At 46.1% G+C, this 19265-nt stretch overlaps 1 protein-coding gene and 2 long non-coding RNA genes across 3 annotated transcripts in view; all 3 read left to right on the top strand.

Moving 5' to 3' along the window:
• The window catches only part of LOC121584968 (septin-2), a 60486-nt gene that overhangs the window by 40363 nt on the left and 858 nt on the right, over positions 1 to 19265 (top strand). Inside the window, exons 8-11 of the mRNA XM_041901250.2 lie at positions 4380 to 4481; positions 10807 to 10952; positions 11252 to 11335; positions 11465 to 11522. Coding sequence (XP_041757184.1) covers positions 4380 to 4481; positions 10807 to 10952; positions 11252 to 11335; positions 11465 to 11522 — 390 coding nt within the window. The remainder of the gene's footprint in view (positions 1 to 4379; positions 4482 to 10806; positions 10953 to 11251; positions 11336 to 11464; positions 11523 to 19265) is intronic.
• On the top strand, positions 4710 to 5039 carry LOC123492727. Its single transcript, XR_006661861.1, has 2 exons — positions 4710 to 4742; positions 4841 to 5039. It is a non-coding gene; the product is annotated as an uncharacterized LOC123492727 (long non-coding RNA).
• LOC123492726 lies at positions 9685 to 10015 on the top strand. The gene is made up of 2 exons (XR_006661860.1): positions 9685 to 9725; positions 9824 to 10015. It is a non-coding gene; the product is annotated as an uncharacterized LOC123492726 (long non-coding RNA).

The raw sequence follows: 19265 nt of genomic DNA, 5'->3' as shown, positions 1-19265 counted from the left end.
TTCTTGATACAGGCGGGAAACTGTTGAGCGTGAAAAACCCAGCAGCGGTGCAGTTCTGGACACACTCAAACCGGTGTGCCTGGCACATACTACCATACCCCGTTCAAAGGCACTTACATTTTATTTTCTTGCCCATTCATCCTCTGAATGACACACATACACAATCCATATCTCAATTATCTCAAGGCTTAAAATTCCTTCTTTAACCTGTCTCCTCCCTTTCATCTACACTGATTTAAAGTGGATGTAACAGGTGACATCAATAAGGGATCATAGCTTTCACCTGGTCAGTCTATGTCATGGAAAGAGCAGGTGTTCCTAATGTTTTGTACACTCAGTGTATGTGATCGTATACAAATGTAAGCAAGGTTTGAAATTGTTATGTTTTAGTCAAATATTATATCTGTTTGCAGTCAATTTGCAGTCTACAAATTACTTGTAATTATGTTCCGGCCCCCTGACAATCTGCTCAAGAAAAAATCGTCCCGCGGCTGAATCTAGTTGATGATCCTGCTTTAAAGTGTGAAGATTCAAGATTAATAAATAGGATAAAAACTAGAATTGACTTGGCATCGGTTGTGTGTGCTATATTTGTCTAATTTAGACGTATTTAGACCAGGCAGTGGTATAAACACCTCATCACCCCTGAAGCTGGTGATTACAGGTGTGGTTGGTTAAGTCAGGCTGCTGTAAATAGATGTGGTGAGTGTAAATTCCAGGTGAATCCAGGTAAATAGTTATTAGGTTTAGCAGGTTGGATTCCATGACTAAACATTCTGTTTTTAGGCCAGTTCCTAACTTGAGATGCGACTCCAGCCCTCTCGTAAATCTCCCACTGATATCACTCCCTGTGTTATGATAATTGGTTGTTGAGTGTATTGTTGGTCGCTGTGGCTTTGCAGGAGGCTACTTCTGTATCCCTTCCATCTCTTATACATTCAAAAACATGTTTTTCTGCATGTTTCTTCATTTTACTCATAACTGTGTATTTACATAACCAGTTTTGTTTGTTACTTTTTTCCTGCTGTTGTGTGTAATCTGTTTATTTTCCCCTCTGTGTCAAGTTCCCCAAAACTCCCAGTCTTACCCCAACAAACTGATGCTTGACCGTTCTGTGTGGGAACTTGCATGTGTGTGTTATTAATGTGTGTGCGATAGGGAGAGGGTCTGGTCTGGTCCTGTGCCACGTTCTCCTCCGAGTTCCGTAAGTCTGTTTGTTTTCAGATGTGGTCCTTAACAATACCCTCCACTCCCCACACAGACCCTATCACACACACACTCTGCTATGAGCGAGCTGAGAAAACAACCCACAGCCATAACAGGAGCTGGAACAGTGGCCTGCTCTATAGGAAAAAAGTGCTCTCACATCCTGGGCTCCTGCCTCTCTCCATACTGTCCTTTATAGATTACATGAAAGTCCCCAAAATGTCCGGAAAACAACACTTTATGCAACACTCATGCATTGTTAATTCAATTTTGCTCTTGAGAAAACAGAGAGAAATACACCTTTGATGTATAAAATAATAAATATTTCCATCTGTCCCCTAGATACTGGTGAAGAAAGGCCTTTGTGTTGTTGCTTCACTGCTGGGGGTTGAACAAAGGAGGGGGGAGAACTTTCCTTATGACTCTGTTAGACACTGAGGGGTGGCCAGTCCCCTTCTGGCTGTGCCGGGTGGAGATTATAACAGTACATTTTTCTCCAAGATCTTCAAACGTTCATAGATGACCAGCAGGGTCAAATAATAATCACAGTGGTTGTAGAGGTTGCAACAGGTCAGTACATCAGGAGTATATGTCACATGGCTTTTCATAGCCGGGCATTTAGAGGTTGAAATAGCGGTTGAAATAGCAGGTGCGGTAGAAAGAGAGAGTTGAAAACAGCAGGTCTGGGACAAGGTAGCACGTCCGGTGAACAGGTCAGGGTTCCATAGCCGCAGGCAGAAGAGTTGAAACCTGAGCAGCAGCACGACCAGGTGGACTGGGGACAGCAAGGAGTCATCAGACTAGGTAGTCCTGAGGCATGGTCCTAGGGCTCAGGTCCTCCGGGAGGGGAGGGAGGAAGAGCGAGAGAATTAGAGGGACCATACTTAAATTCACACAGGACACCAGATAAGACAGGAGAATAACACCAGATATAACAGACTGACCCTAGCCCCCCGGCACATAGACTATTGCAGCATAGATACTGGAGACTGAGACAGGGAGGGTCGGGAGACACTTTGGCCCCGTCCGACGATACCCCTGGACAGGGCCAACCAGGCAGGATATAACCCCACCCACTTTGCCAAAGCACAGCCCCCACACCACCATAGGGATATCAACAGACCACCAACCTACTACCCTGAGACAAGGCTGAGTATAGCCCACGAAGATCTCCTCCACTGCACGAGCCTGAGGGGGCGACAAACCGGACAGGAAGATCAGTGACTCAACCCACTAAAGTGACGCACCCCTCCTAGGGACGGCATGGAAAGCACCAGTAAGCCAGTGACTCAGCCCCCGTAATAGGGTCAGAGGCAGAGAATCCCAATGGAGAGACGGGAACCGGCCAGGCAGAGACAGCAAGGGCGGTTTGTCGCTCTAGTGCCTTTCCGTTCACCTTCGCACCCCTGGGCCAGACTACACTCAATCATAGGACCTACTGTAGAGATGAGTCTTCAGTAAATAATGAAAGGTTGAGACCATTCCATAAAAATGTAGCTCTATAGGAGAAAGCCCTGCCTCCAGCTGTTTGCTTAGAAATTCTAGGGACAATAAGGAGGCCTGCGTCTTGTGACCGTAGCGTACGTTTAGGTATGTACGGCAGGACCAAATCGGAGAGATAGGGAGGAGCAAGCCCATGTAATGCTTTGTAGGTTAGCCTTAACAGGTCAGTCTATTATATCTAGAGAGGCTAGCACTTGAGTAATATGATCCAATTTATGGGTTCTAGTCAAGATTCTAGCAGCCGTGTTTAGCACTAACTGAAGTTTATTTAGTGCTTTATCCGGGTAGCTGGAGAGTAGAGCATCGCAGTAGTCTCATCTAGAAGTGACAAAAGCATGGATTAGCTTTTCTGCGTCATTTTTGGACAAAATGTTTCTGATTTTTGCAATGTTACAAAGATGGAAAGAAGCTGTCCTTGAAATATTATTGATATGTTCGTCAAAAGAGAGATCAGGGTCCAGAGTAACGCCGAGGTCCTTCAGTTTCTTTTTTTTTTGACTACTGTACAACTATCAAGATTAATTGTCAGATCCAACAGAAGATCTCATTGTTTCTTGGGACACTAGAACTAGCATCTCTGTTTTGTTTAAAAGTTTATAAGTTAAAAAAATTCCGCCATCCACTTCCTTATGTCTGAAACACAGGCTTCCAGGGTAGGCAATTTTGGGGCTTCACCATGTTTCATCGACGTGTACAGCTGTGTGTCGTCCGCATAGCAATGAAAGTTAACATTGTGTTTCCGAATGACATCACCAAGAGGTAAAATATATAGTGAAAACAATAGTGATCCAAAAACGGAACCTTGAGGAACACCGAAACGTACAATTGATTTGTCAGAGGACAAACCGTCCACAGAGACAAACTGATATCTTTCCGACAGATAAGATCTAAACCAGGCAAGAACTTGTCCGCGTAGGCCAATTAAGGTTTCCAATCTCTCCAAAAGAATGTTGTTATCGATGGTTTCAAAAGCAGCATTAAGGTCTAGGAGCACGAGGACAGATGCAGTGCCTTGGTCTGACGTCATTAAAATATAATTTACCACCTTCACAAGTGCAGTCTCAGTGCTATGATGGGGTCTAAAAGCAGACTGAAGCGTTTCGTATACATAATTTGTCTTCAGGAAGACAGTGAGTTGCTGCACAACAGCTTTTTCCCAAAAAATTGAGAGGAATGGGAGATTCAATATAGGCCGATTAGTTTTTTTACATTTTCTTAATGTAAGAAGAGGGAGAGCGAAATGGTGTGTCCAGAATCCCACTCCTGTCATGGAGGCTGGGCCATGTCTGAAACAGTGACACAGAAGAGAGGAGAGCGAGAACAGAGGGAAGAGAGGCCTGACTAGCAGACAGACAGCAGTGACAGTCTCATTATGTTGCAGAGGGAGCATGTTAATGTCCTACTGTGGGATTGATTGGCTCTCAGCCCAACATGACAGCCATCCAAAATGGCAGACTGCCTGGTTCAGATGAGAGGGATTGCTGCTGGGTTGGGGCGGCTCCGGCCTCCGGGTACAGGTTGTCCTTGGGCACAGATTGCAAAACTGACCATAGATCAGCGCCTAGGGACAACTTCTTCCTTGGGGAAGCGGATGGGGATTGACCTGAGGAAGTGTGAGAGGTCAGAAGGTCACGTCGGGGTTGTGACTCTGTGTGTTTCTGTATTCGTAGATCCTGGATGAGATTGCAGAGCATGGCATCAGGATCTACCAACTGCCAGACGCTGACTCAGATGAGGATGAAGAGTTCAAGGAGCAGACACGAATACTCAAGGTACGACACACACTGTTACGGTTCGGCACTGTTGTTCTTGTTCCCTCTTGTTTTCTGTTTCCCTTTTTCCCTGTGTGTGTGTTGTTTGTGTCTGTCTCCCCCTGCTGTGCAGCCCAGTCAGAGGATCTAGGTCAGGGGGCGTGGCCATTCTCTCACAAGATCAGTTACATCCAGCTGCAGCTCATTGTCACCAATCAACAAGCAGTTATCTACCCGGGCTGGACACCTCTCCAGCGCCAGTTCGTTCCTTCACCACCTGTGGTAACTTGGCTCCGTACAGGAGTCTCAGTTTAGTTGTTACTCTCTTAGCTTTATAGTTGTCTCTGCCAAGTTTGTAACCTGTTTTCTCCTTCGACCAGATCCCGTCGATTCCTGCTGCCTGCCTGCCTGCCACTCCCACGCCGCAACCCGCTCACCAGTTGTCTGTTATCCTCGGCATCCAGCTCTCGGTGCTACTGGCTCTCCTCACCACGCAGCTCCTACCCCGGTCTGTAGCTGCTCCACCCTGCACTACTCCTCTCTGCCAAAACCCCCTGAATAAAACAACATCATATTCACCCTCGTTGTCCGTGTGTCCGTCTCTGCGCCTGAGTCCCCACCAAATCTAACAGAACGAACTGGCCATACATGGACTCAGCAGAGACGCCACATGAAACAACGGGTGATGGCGTACAACGCGCCTCCATTCACAGGGAATGTTATTGGGACAACACGACCAACTCATCGGGTCTCTATTGGATAACAACCAGCGGTTGTTGGATCAAGTATCTCAGCTCACCTCTCAGGTAGCTAACCTGGTAACACTCACTACTCTTCCTCCCTCTGCTTCTCCTCCGCCTGTTCCTCCTACAGTTGCTCCAGGCTCGGTTTTCGCTCCTGCCCTTCGGGAACCCCCCTACGACCTCACCCGAACCTTTCACCGGGGACCTGAACAAATGCCGTGGTTTCCTGCTTCAGTGCCGCTTGGTGTTCAAACAGAAGCCCCTGTCGTTCTCCACGGAATCCTCAAAGGTACATTACGCTCTGGGGTTACTAAGGGGCAAAGCTTTGATTTGGGCAGAAGCGGCTTGTTCTACTCAGCAGATTGCCAGCCTGTCGTTTGACGATTTTTCCTCTCAATTGGAGATTGTGTTTGATCACCCGGACCATGCCGGGACCGCCACAAAGAGACTATTGAAGCTACGACAGGGCATGGGTAGCGTGGCTGAATACGCCATTGATTTTTGGACCTTGGCAGCCGATTCCAAGTGGAATGACGACGCTCTTCAGGGAGCGTTTGTTAACGGTTTGAGTGACACAATTAAGGATGAACTAGCTGTTCGTGAGGAGCCTGCTAACCTTCATTCTCTCGTTTCTCTTGCTACCCGTATAGACAACAGGCTACGGGAGAGGAGACAGGAGAGGAGCGGTCGGGTCCGCACTGCAGGCGGGGGGCCCTCGCTTTCTGCAACCCGAGCAACACCACCACTCGGACACCGCCCATACACCTCAGCGGATCCCTCCACGGAACTAGACGAGCCCATGCAGCTGGGCCGTGCTCGTCTGTCCCCTGCCGAAAAGGAACGGCGCATGCGGGCTGGTGAGTGCGTGTACTGTGGGGACCGCACTCATTTTCTGGTTAACTGTCCGGTTCGCCCCAAAAGACAAAGCTTGCAGGTAAACGTGGGCGTACTTGCAAGTGTTACACCTGACTCCATGCCCACAGCACCCCGTCTAGTTATCCCAGCTACAGTCCAGTTCAGGAATCTGTCTCTCCCTTTAGCTGCTCTCATTGACTCTGGTGCTGAGGATAGTTTCCTGGACGTTAACCTGGTTACTCAGGCTGAGATCCCTGTTAAGCCCCTGCCTAAGCCTATTACAGTAACCGCTATTGACGGTCATCAGTTTGCCAACATCACCCACCAAACTGTCCCCGTTTCTCTCATACTGTCAGGCAATCACAAAGAAACCATCCAGTTTAAAGTAGTCTCCTCCTCTGCCTCCCCTCTTATCCTCGGTTTCCCTTGGCTTAGCCTTCACAACCCCCATATTGACTGGCAAAACCACAAGATACACAGTTGGAGCACTCACTGCCATTATGCTTGCCTTGGGTCGGCTATTCCGCCCTCTGTAGGTTCCCCTGCATCCCCTGTCAAACCCCCAGACCTCTCTTCAGTCCCTGACGAGTACCTGGACCTGGCCGAGGTATTCAGCAAGTCCAAAGCACTTTCACTACCACCTCATAGGCCATACGATTGCGCCATTGAGTTACTGCCTGGAGCCCCTTTGCCGTCCAGTCGGCTTTTCAATCTGTCCCGTACTGAGAGAGAAGCTATGGAAACCTACATAGGCGACTCTCTAGCCTCTGGCCTCATTCGTCCCTCATCTTCCGCTGTTGGGGCGGGGTTCTTTTTTGTTGAGAAGAAGGACAAAACATTACGCCCCCTGCATTGACTACAGAGGACTTAATAACATCACAGTCAGAAATACGTACCCCCTGCCTCTCATCAACTCAGCTTTTGAACCCCTTCATGGAGCTACCGTGTTTACCAAACTCGACCTGCGTAACGCTTACCACCTCGTTAGGATCAAGCAGGGAGACGAATGGAAAACTGCGTTCAATACCCCTCTCGGACACTTTGAATACCTAGTCATGCCATTCGGTCTCACTAACGCCCCAGCAGTGTTTCAGGCCATGGTTAACGATGTGTTGAGGGATTTTCTACACCGTTTTGTGTTTGTCTATTTGGATGACATTCTTATATTCTCTAAGTCACAGGATGAACACGTCTCCCACGTCCGTCTGGTTCTCCAACGCCTCATGGAAAATAAACTGTATGTGAAGGCAGAAAAGTGTGAGTTCCACCGGCAGTCCGTCCCCTTTTTGGGTTTTATTATCGAGCGGGGACAAGTGTCACCAGACCCTGACAAGATCAGAGCAGTTGCGGAGTGGCCCACACCCACGTCCCGGAAGCAGCTAACGCTTCCTGGGCTTCGCCAACTTCTACCGACGCTTCATCAGGGGTTTCAGCCAAGTGGTTGCCCCCCTGACCAAGCTCACCTCCCCTAAGGTGCCATTCCTGTGGACACCGGAGGCCGAGTCAGCCGTGAGTACACTGAAGGAACTGTTCACCACCTCACCTGTTCTTATTCATCCAGATGCTAGTTTGCAGTTTATTGTGGAAGTGGACGCCTCTGATTCGGGGGTGGGGGCTGTCCTGTCACAACGTTCCCCCACGGACCAGAAGATCCATCCTGTGGCCTTTTTCTCCAGGAGGTTGACCCCTGCGGAGAAGAACTACGACGTGGGTAACCGGGAGTTGCTTGCTGTTAAGTTGGCATTGGAGGAGTGGAGGCACTGGCTAGACGGAGCAGAGCAACCCTTCATAGTCTGGACAGACCACAAGAACCTGGCTTACATCCAGTCATCCAAGAGGCTAAACTCCCGTCAGGCCAGATGGGCCCTGTTTTTCAGCAGGTTCAAGTTTACTTTAACATACCGTCCTGGCACACGCAATGTCAAGCCTGATGCTCTCTCTCGCCAGTTTACAGACAATGAAGACTCCAGCAATCCTGAACCTATTCTGCCCGCTTCCTGTTTGGTGGCGGCTGTTCACTGGGAAATCGAGTCCCTCGTCCGATCGGCTCAAGAGTCGGAACCTGGACCGGCCGATGGTCCCTCCGACCTTCTCTATGTTCCCGCAGCCGTGCGGCCGCAAGTGCTCAACTGGATCCACACCTCGAGCTTCTCCTGCCACCCTGGTATGAACCGTACACTGTCGCTACTGAAGAGGCACTTTTGGTGGCCATCTGTTGAGGCTGACGTCCGGGAGTACGTGGCGGCCTGTTCCATCTGTGCCCAAAATAAGGCTTCCCACCGGGCTCCTTCGGGCCTGCTGCGGCCTCTCCCAGTCCCGAGTCGTCCTTGGTCTCACGTGGCCTTGGACTTCGTCACTGGACTTCCTATGTCGGAAGGTAATGACACCATACTCACCATCGTGGACAGATTCTCTAAATCTGCCCATTTTGTTGCATTACCAAAATTACCGTCTGCCAGTGAGACGGCCGACCTCTTTGTCCTACATGTATTCCGTCCCCATGGAATACCTGTGGACATAGTGTCCGATAGAGGTCCACAGTTCATTTCTCGGGTATGGAAGGAGTTTTGTTCTGCTCTGGGTGCCTCTGTCAGTCTCTCATCAGGTTTCCATCCCCAGTCCAATGGCCAGACTGAGAGGACCAATCAGGACCTGGAGGCTGCTCTACGCTGTGTGACATCCCAGAACCCGTCCACCTGGGCCAAACACCTCCCGTGGGTCGAATATGCCCACAATTCCCTCACCTCATCTGCCACTGGTCTCTCACCATTTGAGGCGGCTTTGGGATACCAACCGCCATTGTTCCCGTCTCAGGAAAAGGAGTTAGCCGTCCCATCAGTTCAGGATAACCTTCGTCGCTGCCGCAAGGTGTGGGTGGACACCCGTGAGGCCCTTCTACGGACAGCAGAGCGCAACAAGAGAGTGGCGGACAGACACCGGATAGTCGCTCCCCAGTTCCAGCCTGGTCAGCGAGTCTGGCTCTCCTCCAGCAACATCCCTCTACGCACTGACTCCCGTAAGCTGTCGCCCCGGTATTTGGGTCCTTTCGTGATCGACTCCATCATCAACCCTTCGGCTGTTCGGTTGAAGCTTCCCCAGGCCATGAGAGTCCATCCTACATTTCACGTGTCCCAGCTTAAACTGGTCTCCTCCAGCCCTTTGTGTCCGCCGGTGGATCCCCCTCCGCCACCGCGGATATTGACGACCATCCAGCCTACACGGTGCGGAGACTGCTGGACGTCCGGAGGCGTGGTAGAGGTTTTCAGTACCTGGTGGACTGGGAGGGATATGGTCCCGAGGAGAGGTCCTGGATTCCCCGGCGGTTTATACTGGACCCGCAGCTGGTGGCTGACTTCCATAGGGACCACCCTGACAAGCCGGGGGGGTCGCCGGGTGGCGCCCGTTGAGGGGGGGGGTACTGTTACGGTTCGGCACTGTTGTTCTTGTTCCCTCTTGTTTTCTGTTTCCCTTTTTCCCTGTGTGTGTGTTGTTTGTGTCTGTCTCCCCCTGCTGTGCAGCCCAGTCAGAGGATCTAGGTCAGGGGGCGTGTCCATTCTCTCACAAGATCAGTTACATCCAGCTGCAGCTCATTGTCACCAATCAACAAGCAGTTATCTACCCGGGCTGGACACCTCTCCAGCGCCAGTTCGTTCCTTCACCACCTGTGGTAACTTGGCTCCGTACAGGAGTCTCAGTTTAGTTGTTACTCTCTTAGCTTTATAGTTGTCTCTGCCAAGTTTGTAACCTGTTTTCTCCTTCGACCAGATCCCGTCGATTCCTGCCTGCCTGCCACTCCCACGCCGCAACCCGCTCACCAGTTGTCTGTTATCCTCGGCATCCAGCTCTCGGTGCTACTGGCTCTCCTCACCACGCAGCTCCTACCCCGGTCTGTAGCTGCTCCACCCTGCACTACTCCTCTCTGCCAAAACCCCCTGAATAAAACAACATCATATTCACCCTCGTTGTCCGTGTGTCCGTCTCTGCGCCTGAGTCCCCACCAAATCTAACACACACTGAAAGTCTACCTCCCAAATGGCACCCTACTCCCTATATAATCCACAACTTTTGACCAGAGTTCTAAGGGCCCTAGTCAAAACAAAGTAGTGCACTATAAAGGGAATTTGGGACGTAAGAATACTAACACCAACTAAGAGAAAGAAACTCAAGGAGAAACACCACTACTGAAAGGGACTGGGAGTGACATAGAACCACTCTTGTTATGTCATTTCTCTCTTAACCACTGGGTTTTAGCATGGGTGAGAGTCATACTATTGAAACTAACCCGTTGGTCTTTTGAATGGGCTAGCTTTATGTCAAACATGAAGATCCGGTCATTTTTCCTTACTCTAGTACACGTGTCAAACTCATTCCATGGTTGGCCGAGTGTCTGTGGCTTTTTGTTCCTCCCTTGTACTTGATTGATTAATTAAGGTCACTGATTAGTAAAGAACTCCCCTCACCTGGTTGTCGAGGTCTTAATTGAAAGGAAAAAAACTAAAAGCAGCAGACACTAGGCCCTCCATGGAATGAGTTTGACACCCCTGCTCTAGTAGATTCCACTCCTCATCTTCAATAACCATCAATATCCTGTTCTCTTCTCCACCTATCTCTCCTTCCCTGATCCCTATATCTCTACATCCCTCTGTTTTCACACTCCACCCACCTCTGTATCCTCTTTCTCTCCCCTTGTCTTCCTTACCCTTGCATCCATGTCTCTCTACTCCTCCCCCTCTGTCTCCCTCTATCAGGCGAGCATTCCGTTTGCTGTGATTGGTTCAAACCAGCTGATTGAGGTGAAAGGAAAGAAGATCAGAGGTCGTCTCTACCCCTGGGGGGTCGTAGAGGTGGAGAACCCCGATCACAACGACTTCCTCAAACTACGCACCATGCTTGTGTAAGTAACCATGACAACGCAATGCAACTTTTGTTAACAAACCAATTAATCAAATGTAAGAAAAGCTAGCCTTTAACAGCTCTACTACTACTTAGAGTAAATGTAATAGTAATCTATGCATGCTCTTATCCCATACTTCCCTTGGATATGTATTACTATACTGCCACCTAGTGGTTGAATAGAGAACTCCAAGTCTGTCCACCTGTTGCTTAGTCTAGTAGTCTAGTCTAGTGGCTGTTATGGGGATTTGCACAAGCCGAATAGTGATATTGAAATGTGTGATGGTTGTCTGTTTCCAGCACCCACATGCAGGACCTCCAGGAGGTCACTCAGGACCTGCACTATGAGAACTTCCGCTCAGAGAGACTGAAGAGAGCTGGCAGGTCAGTCTCCTGTCTGCAGTGTGTTTCTCACACACACACACACACAAACACACACACACACACTCTATCTGGGCTGAGACTACTCAGACATTTTACAGTAGTTAATGTTCCCTTATACGTTCCCTACAGAGCTGGGGAGGAGGATGTGATGGACAAAGACCAGATTCTCCTGCAGAAGGAGGCTGAGGTGAGTAGCTACTGCAGCACTGGATGCTCTCATAGTGTTAACTAGGTCCTAGGTAATAAATGAAGGGCAATGGCGTTAGTCTCTACCAGGGATGAAAGTAGATTTAATTTCTTCCTGGTAAGGGACCTCCTATGTGAAAACATTTTATGGGCCTAATCATAGAATTACATAGAATCCCTATTAATTCAATAGGATCTCTGTGGGCCTAGTCGTACAGATTTGTCATTTCACTTTTAAAATGTATGACCTTTTATTGTGGCATAAACACAACCAGTCTTGATGTTGTCATCTGATTGTCAAACAATCATTTCAAAGGGCTCCTTTAGGGGAGAGTGGGGTAAGTTGAGCGATTTAAAAAAAATATTCAGCATCAACTCCGTCAAGGGAATATAGTATTCTTTCTAACAAAGATATCTACATATATTTCAGGATGTTGTGAATCCCTGGAAATAATCAGAATTCATGTCAACATTACAGTTTAGAAAACATAGCTTGTACAAAAAAAGTGGTCTCTTGGCACAACTTACCCAGGTTAAGCCGCCTACAAATTTCTGTACGGAATGAAATATTACCACTACCTTTTTAAAACCATGTCTATCCTTATTTCCCAAACAATCACAATCGCTTTTTTGTCTTTTAACCATTTAAAGCATATTTTAAACAGGCTTAACACCTAACAAACACTTTGTACTTTTTTAAACACTCATAACATAGGCCAGGGCCTGTTTTTACTTCATATCCCAGCGATGATGCCTTGCAAGAAAACACTTCAATTTGCTCAACTTGCCATTGGCTCAATTTACCCCAAGGCAAACATTTTGACTAAATTAGCACACACAGCTACAAAGATGCACTTTCATGCTAGGTTTAGGACCTCATATTAAAGATTATAGAGACCCCAACTGATGTATAGAACAATCTTTAAATGATCTACTTAAATATTTGGTCAAATTATACATTTTGTGTATGGTTTCCTAGAAACAAGGGGGGCTCAACTTACTCCTTTGGCTTAACTTACCCCACTCTCCCATACTAGGCTACCTGAGCATGTTCATCCACTCGCAACATATTTCCAGCCTCCAAACTTGGAGAATGGAAAGAGAGATCCGTTATACAAAACAACAAAAAGTGTAATAACATTCAGCTATTGTCATTAGGCGTCCACTGCTGTCTGTGTCGGCCACTCATCTCTGCCTTGGCAAAATATCAGTGTTCGCGTCAAACCACATCGCATTTTGGAGCGTATACCACCCATTTTCAAGACAATTTGCACATTTTTCATGCCTCTGACATGGTAATGATAAATAATGGTGTAATAGCCTACAGTTTTCTTGGCATTTCATTTTAATTATTGTGATAATCTGATGTTTTACCGGTATGGCGTACCCCCACTATTTATTTTGCTGGGACCGTACTGGCTTACTTTCACCCCTGGCCTCTACCCTTTTTGGCCATCTTGGTTTACATTGTTTACATTCTAAACTGTGGAGCCAGTAATTTGTCAGAAAATAATAAATGACCCTCTTCTTCCTGATTGCCTCTGATTGGCCTGTTTGTATTCCCATGGTGATGTATAGAGAGATCAGGGTGGGGTGGGGTTGGGTGCAATTAGAGTTGTTAGTAAACATGTACAGTGCCTTCGGAAAGTATTCAGACCCCTTGACTTTTTCCACATTTTATGACGTTACAGCCTTATTCTAAAATGTATTAAATAAATCAAAATCCTCAGTAATCTACACACAATACCCCATAATGACAAAGCGAAAACAGGTTTTTAGATTTTTTAGCAAATGTATAACAAATAAAAAACATATACCTTATTTACGTAAGTATTTAGACCCTTTTCTATGAGACTCGAAATTGAGCTCAGGTGCATCCTGTTTCCATTGATCATCCTTGAGATGTTTATACAACTTGATTGGAGTACACCTGTGGTAAATTAAATTGATTGGACATGATTTGGAAAGGCACACACCTGTCTATGTAAGGTCCTACAGTTGACAGTGCATGTCAGAGAAAAAAACAAGCCATGAGGTCGAAGGAATTGTCCTTAGAGCTCCAAGACAGGATTGTGTTGAGGCACAGATCTGGGAAGGGTACCAAAAAATGTGTTGCAGCATTGAAGGTTCCCAAGAACACAGTGGCCTCCATCGTTCTTAAATTGAAGAAGTTTGGAACCACCAAGACTCTTCCTAGAGCTGGCCGCCCAGCCAAACTGAGCAATCGGGGGAGAAAGGCCTTGGTCAGGGAGGTGACCAAGAACCCGATGGTCACACTGACAGAGCTCTAGAGTTCCTCTGTGGAGATGGGAGAACCTTCCAGAAGGACAACCATCTCTGCAGCACTCCACCAATCAGGCCTTTATAGTAGAGTGGCCAGACGGAAGCCACTCCTCAGTAAAAGGCACATGACAGCCTGCTTGTAGTTTTCCAACAGGCACCTAAAGACTCTCAGACCATGAGAAACCAGATTCTCTGGTCTGATGAAACCAGATTCAACTCTTTGGCCTGAATGCAAAGCATCATGTCTGGAGGAAACCTGGCACCATCCTTACGGTGAAGCATGGTGGTGGCAGCATCATGCTGTGGGTATGTTTTTCAGCGACAAGGGACTGGGAGACTAGTCAGGATCGAGGGAAAGATGAACGGAGCAAAGTACAGAGAGATCCTTGATGAAAACCTGCTCCAGAGCGCTCAGGACCTCAGACTAGGGCGAAGGTTCACCTTCCAACAGGACAATGACCCTAAGCACACAGCCAAGACAAGGCAGGTGTGGCTTCGGAACAAGCCTCTGAATGTCCTTGAGTGGCCCAGCCAGAGCCCGGACTTGAACCCGATCGAACATCTCTGGAGAGACCTGAAAATAGCTGTGCAGCAACGCTCCCCTTCCAACCTGACAGAGCTTGAGAGGATCTGCAGAGAAGAATGGGAGAAACTCCACAAATACAGGTGTGCCAAGCTTCATACCCAAGAAGACTTGAGGCTGTAATCGCTGCCAAAGGTGCTTCAACAAAGTACTGAGTAAAGGGTCTGAATACTGATGTAAATGTGATATTTCAGTTTTTTATTTTTTAATAAATTAACAACAATTTCTAAAAACCTGTTTTTGCTTTGTCATTATGGGGTATTGTGTGTAGATTGATGAGGAACATAAAAAAAGGCTGTAACGTAACAAAATGTGGAAAAGGTCAAGGGGTCTGAATACTTTCCGAAGGCACTGTATGTCTGGACAGGATATTACATAATATCTGACTTCCTGTCCAGTTAAGTGGTGGGAATAAGCCAGGCCAGGCGACGTATAGAGTATTGTATACAGGGTGTATACTGGCTGGGCTGCTGGTGGGTGCTGTGTCCTTATGTAAGATCAGTTTGGTTTTGTATAGGGTTGAATGGCGGGAACCCGGTTACTGAAATTTACCGGGATTTACCACCCAAAACCACTCCCTTTTCCTGGGATAAATAAATGCGAGAAACTGGTAAATTATAATAAATTATTTATATGAACAGCATGGCGTGAAATGGTACTGTTAAATGTTTATTTATGTATTTTTTATTTAACCTTTATTTAACTAGGCAAGTCAGTTAAGAACAAATTCTTATTTACAATGGCGGCCTACACCGCCAAACCCGGACGACGCTGGGCCAATTGTGCGCCGCCCTATGGGACTCCCAATCACGGCCGGTTGTGATACAGCCTGGAATCGAACCAGGGGGTCTGTAGTGACGCCTCAAGCACTGAGATGAAGTGCCCTAGACCGCTGCGCCACTCGGGAGCCCGTACATGCAATGTCTAAATCTGGCTTCTCTACGGCCTTCTCTCTGCTCTCTGCATGATGAATCATCAAAGCTCAGGGTGGGGACAGAAAGCCCATCTCAGTATGGAGCGCAGTTCACAATGCATGTAGACCTACAGTGGGGGAAAAAAGTATTTAGTCAGCCACCAATTGTGCAAGTTCTCCCACTTAAAAAGATGAGAGAGGCCTGTCATTTTCATCATAGGTACACGTCAACTATGACAGACAAATTGAGAAGAAAAAAATCCAGAAAATCACATTGTAGGATTTTTATAGAATTTATTTGCAAATTATGGTGGAAAATAAGTATTTGGTCACCTACAAACAAGCAAGATTTCTGGCTCTCACAGACCTGTAACTTCTTCTTTAAGAGGCTCCTCTGTCCTCCACTCGTTACCTGTATTAATGGCACCTGTTTGAACTTGTTATCAGTATAAAAGACACCTGTCCACAACCTCAAACAGTCACACTCCAAACTCCACTATGGCCAATACCAAAGAGCTGTCAAAGGACACCAGAAACACAATTGTAGACCTGCACCAGGCTGGGAAGACTGAATCTGCAATAGGTAAGCAGCTTGGTTTGAAGAAATCAACTGTGGGAGCAATTATTAGGAAATGGAAGACATACAAGACCACTGATAATCTCCCTCGATCTGGGGCTCCACGCAAGATCTCACCCCGTGGGGTCAAAATGATCACAAGAACAGTGAGCAAAAATCCCAGAACCACACGGGGGGACCTAGTGAATGACCTGCAGAGAGCTGGGACCAAAGTAACAAAGCCTACCATCAGTAACACACTACGCCGCTAGGGACTCAAATCCTGCAGTGCCAGACGTGTCCCCCCTGCTTAAGCCAGTACATGTCCAGGCCCGTCTGAAGTTTGCTAGAGTGCATTTGGATGATCCAGAAGAGGATTGGGAGAATGTCATATGGTCAGATGAAACCAAAATATAACTTTTTGGTAAAAACTCAACTCGGTCGTGTTTGGAGGACAAAGAATGCTGAGTTGCATCCAAAGAACACCATACCTACTGTGAAGCATGGGGGTAGAAACATCATGCTTTGGGGCTGTTTTTCTGCAAAGTGACCAGGACGACTGATCCGTGTAAAGGAAAGAATGAATGGGGCCATGTATCGTGAGATTTTGAGTGAAAACCTCCTTCCATCAGCAAGGGCATTGAAGATGAAACGTGGCTGGGTCTTTCAGCATGACAATGATCCCAAACACACCGCCCAGGCAACGAAGGAGTGGCTTCGTAAGAAGCATTTCAAGGTCCTGGAGTGGCCTAGCCAGTCTCCAGATCTCAACCCCATAGAAAATCTTTAGAGGGAGTTGAAAGTCCGTGTTGCCCAGCGACAGCCCCAAAACATCACTGCTCTAGAGGAGATCTGCATGGAGGAATGGGCCAAAATACCAGCAACAGTGTGTGAAAACCTTGTGAAGACTTACAGAAAACGTTTGACCTGTGTCATTGCCAACAAAGGGTATATAACAAAGTATTGAGAAACTTTTGTTATCGACCAAATACTTATTTTCCACCATAATTTGCAAATAAATTCATAAAGAATCCTACAATGTGATTTTCTGGATTTTTTTTCTCATTTTGTCTGTCATAGTTGACGTGTGCCTATGATGAAAATTACAGGCCTCTCTCATCTTTTTAAGTGGGAGAACTTGCACAATTGGTGGCTGACTAAATACTTTTTTTCCCCACTGTATCATCTCATCATGGTAACTTTTTTTCTTGTGACAGGTAGGCCTGCATTTGCTGCAGCATAGTCTATGCTACAGCGTCTAATTTGCCCATCTCCATCTGGCTTTCGTGGGTCCCCTTATTTTTTAATTGTAAAGAAAAATATTTTTTTTTGCAGCTGCAGAGTTTTAAAACAGCCTGTCGCTCGAATATCGTTGCTTTAAATCTCTCTCTCCATCAGCTCCATGCAAATTGCATCCAAAATAGATAATCCTGTTCTAGATTGATATATAGCCCTAACCAACCTCTTTCAGGAAATAAATTCAATGCATAATTAGTTTGTATTTAGCTAATTAATGATGGGTTATGCATGATAAGCTTCTAACTTATAGCCTCTGTCTCTTGCGCAATACCCACGCACCTGTGCTCCGCTGGCTTCTCTCCTTAAAAAACACTCCTCAACTCTTGGAGTCCCATGCAGGAAAAGCTAGACTAGAGTAGGTTGCTGGACATGATTTTTTTAGGATTTGTTATACCAACAGACTATTCGAAGAGGGACGCAAGCTCTTGTTTGCTGAATGTTAAATACAGCAGCCAATAGAACTCACTGGTAGATTGAAAGAAGAGCGAATGCGCGATGGCGTTAGGCTATAGTAGTTATTTATTCAGACCCATAACCATTAAATCTTTGTGAATAGAAGTGAAAGCCTTCTGCATCTAATTCTAGTCCTATATTATTCAAGGATGTCATTAGAATGATGAAGATAAGGACAACAAAACTTATTTCATTTAACTGTTGAAAGCGAGGAAGGAATGAAGCAACAATAGAGAGAGAAAGAGGAGGTAGGCTAATAACATTAGGGGAAATATTATGAAAGGTATATATGCGTCAGCCTACTAATTATACAAATAGGCCCTATTATATTTCAAAATTCTAATCAAATTCACTAGCCTATACTTGTAACTATGTAGGCCGCATGTGCAGCACCAGAATCACATGTTCTCTCCGTGCTTTATCATGGTTTGAACGATGTGCGTAATTACAGTCCGTATAATACAATACAGTACAGTAATACAGTTCACACTAATAAAGATTAGCCTACTGGAGCTAGTTTCATTTATTTACCCAAGAGAGGATATATGTAGCCTGGCAAAAGTAAACCCAGCACAGTACACAAACTAATTTGGGGTTGTTTATTCTGTCAAAGCTTAAATTTAAAATAGGATAATGTAGGAGGGAAATACACTTTACCATAAAGTAAAGTTCAGTCTAAATCACAATCAAGTGAAATAAATCTGTTAGTAAAGTGCATAAAAACAATCTGAATACAATAAGTACAAAGTATAATGCATAAACGGTAGTGGCTCTGCTTTAAACACACTGTGCACGTGATACCCTAACCCCACATGGAACAGTAGATCCTCATCTCACCCATACAGCAGCTTCAAATAATGTTATCAACTTCAACGTGGTTCTGAGAGCACTGGTATTCAGCTAGCAAGAGGCTAACATCCTCATGTCAATCCATCTAAAGTAACGTTGGACCCACGATGGATTTCAACAGCTCTCCAGTGTAATTGCTTGCTCTCACTCTTACACACTGAGCATGCACAATCCCATAACTGCTTGCACACATTATTTATGGATATCTTAAAGGGACAGTGCCATCTAATGGATCAAATTAATACTGCTAGCTACATCTATGGGCTTTTATGTTTTTCTGTCGTGCATTATGTGCAGTAGCCTATATCATATACGTTTTGGATAACAGCACAATCATTTGGGCTTTTCTGGGCTTGGGCTCATTAAATGTATTTCATGTATGGCTCAGGTAGCATCAGGCTTGAATTTTCGATCAAAGCTCTAATCAAATCCAGGCCTATTTATATGCTTTATAATGCTTTTGAATGACACTTCCGGCTTTGCGGGAAATACCAGGTTACCCGGGAGGAAAGTGATTTATTCTCGGGATGGAACATTTGTAAAATACCACAAATATTCAACCCTAGTTTTGTACACTATGTGTATAACGTTTATGTTCAATAACTGATGTTATTTTTGGTATTTTTATCAAGAGGTTTTCAGTCAAACAGAAAAATATTATTTAGAGATTCGAACATTGTTTGCTGAATTCTGAAGACCCTTAAAGTGTTTGTACTTGTATATAGGGGTGTAGTTATTAACACTAATCCCAAATTGGGGATGTAACCCTTTAGGCAGAGTCACAGACCCACATTCCTATAGCAAAGCA

This window comes from Coregonus clupeaformis, chromosome 16 (assembly GCF_020615455.1).
Source record: "Coregonus clupeaformis isolate EN_2021a chromosome 16, ASM2061545v1, whole genome shotgun sequence".
Classification (NCBI taxonomy): domain Eukaryota; kingdom Metazoa; phylum Chordata; class Actinopteri; order Salmoniformes; family Salmonidae; genus Coregonus; species Coregonus clupeaformis.
Note: the sequence above shows the minus strand (reverse complement) of the source record. Positions and strands in the feature narration are given on the sequence as shown.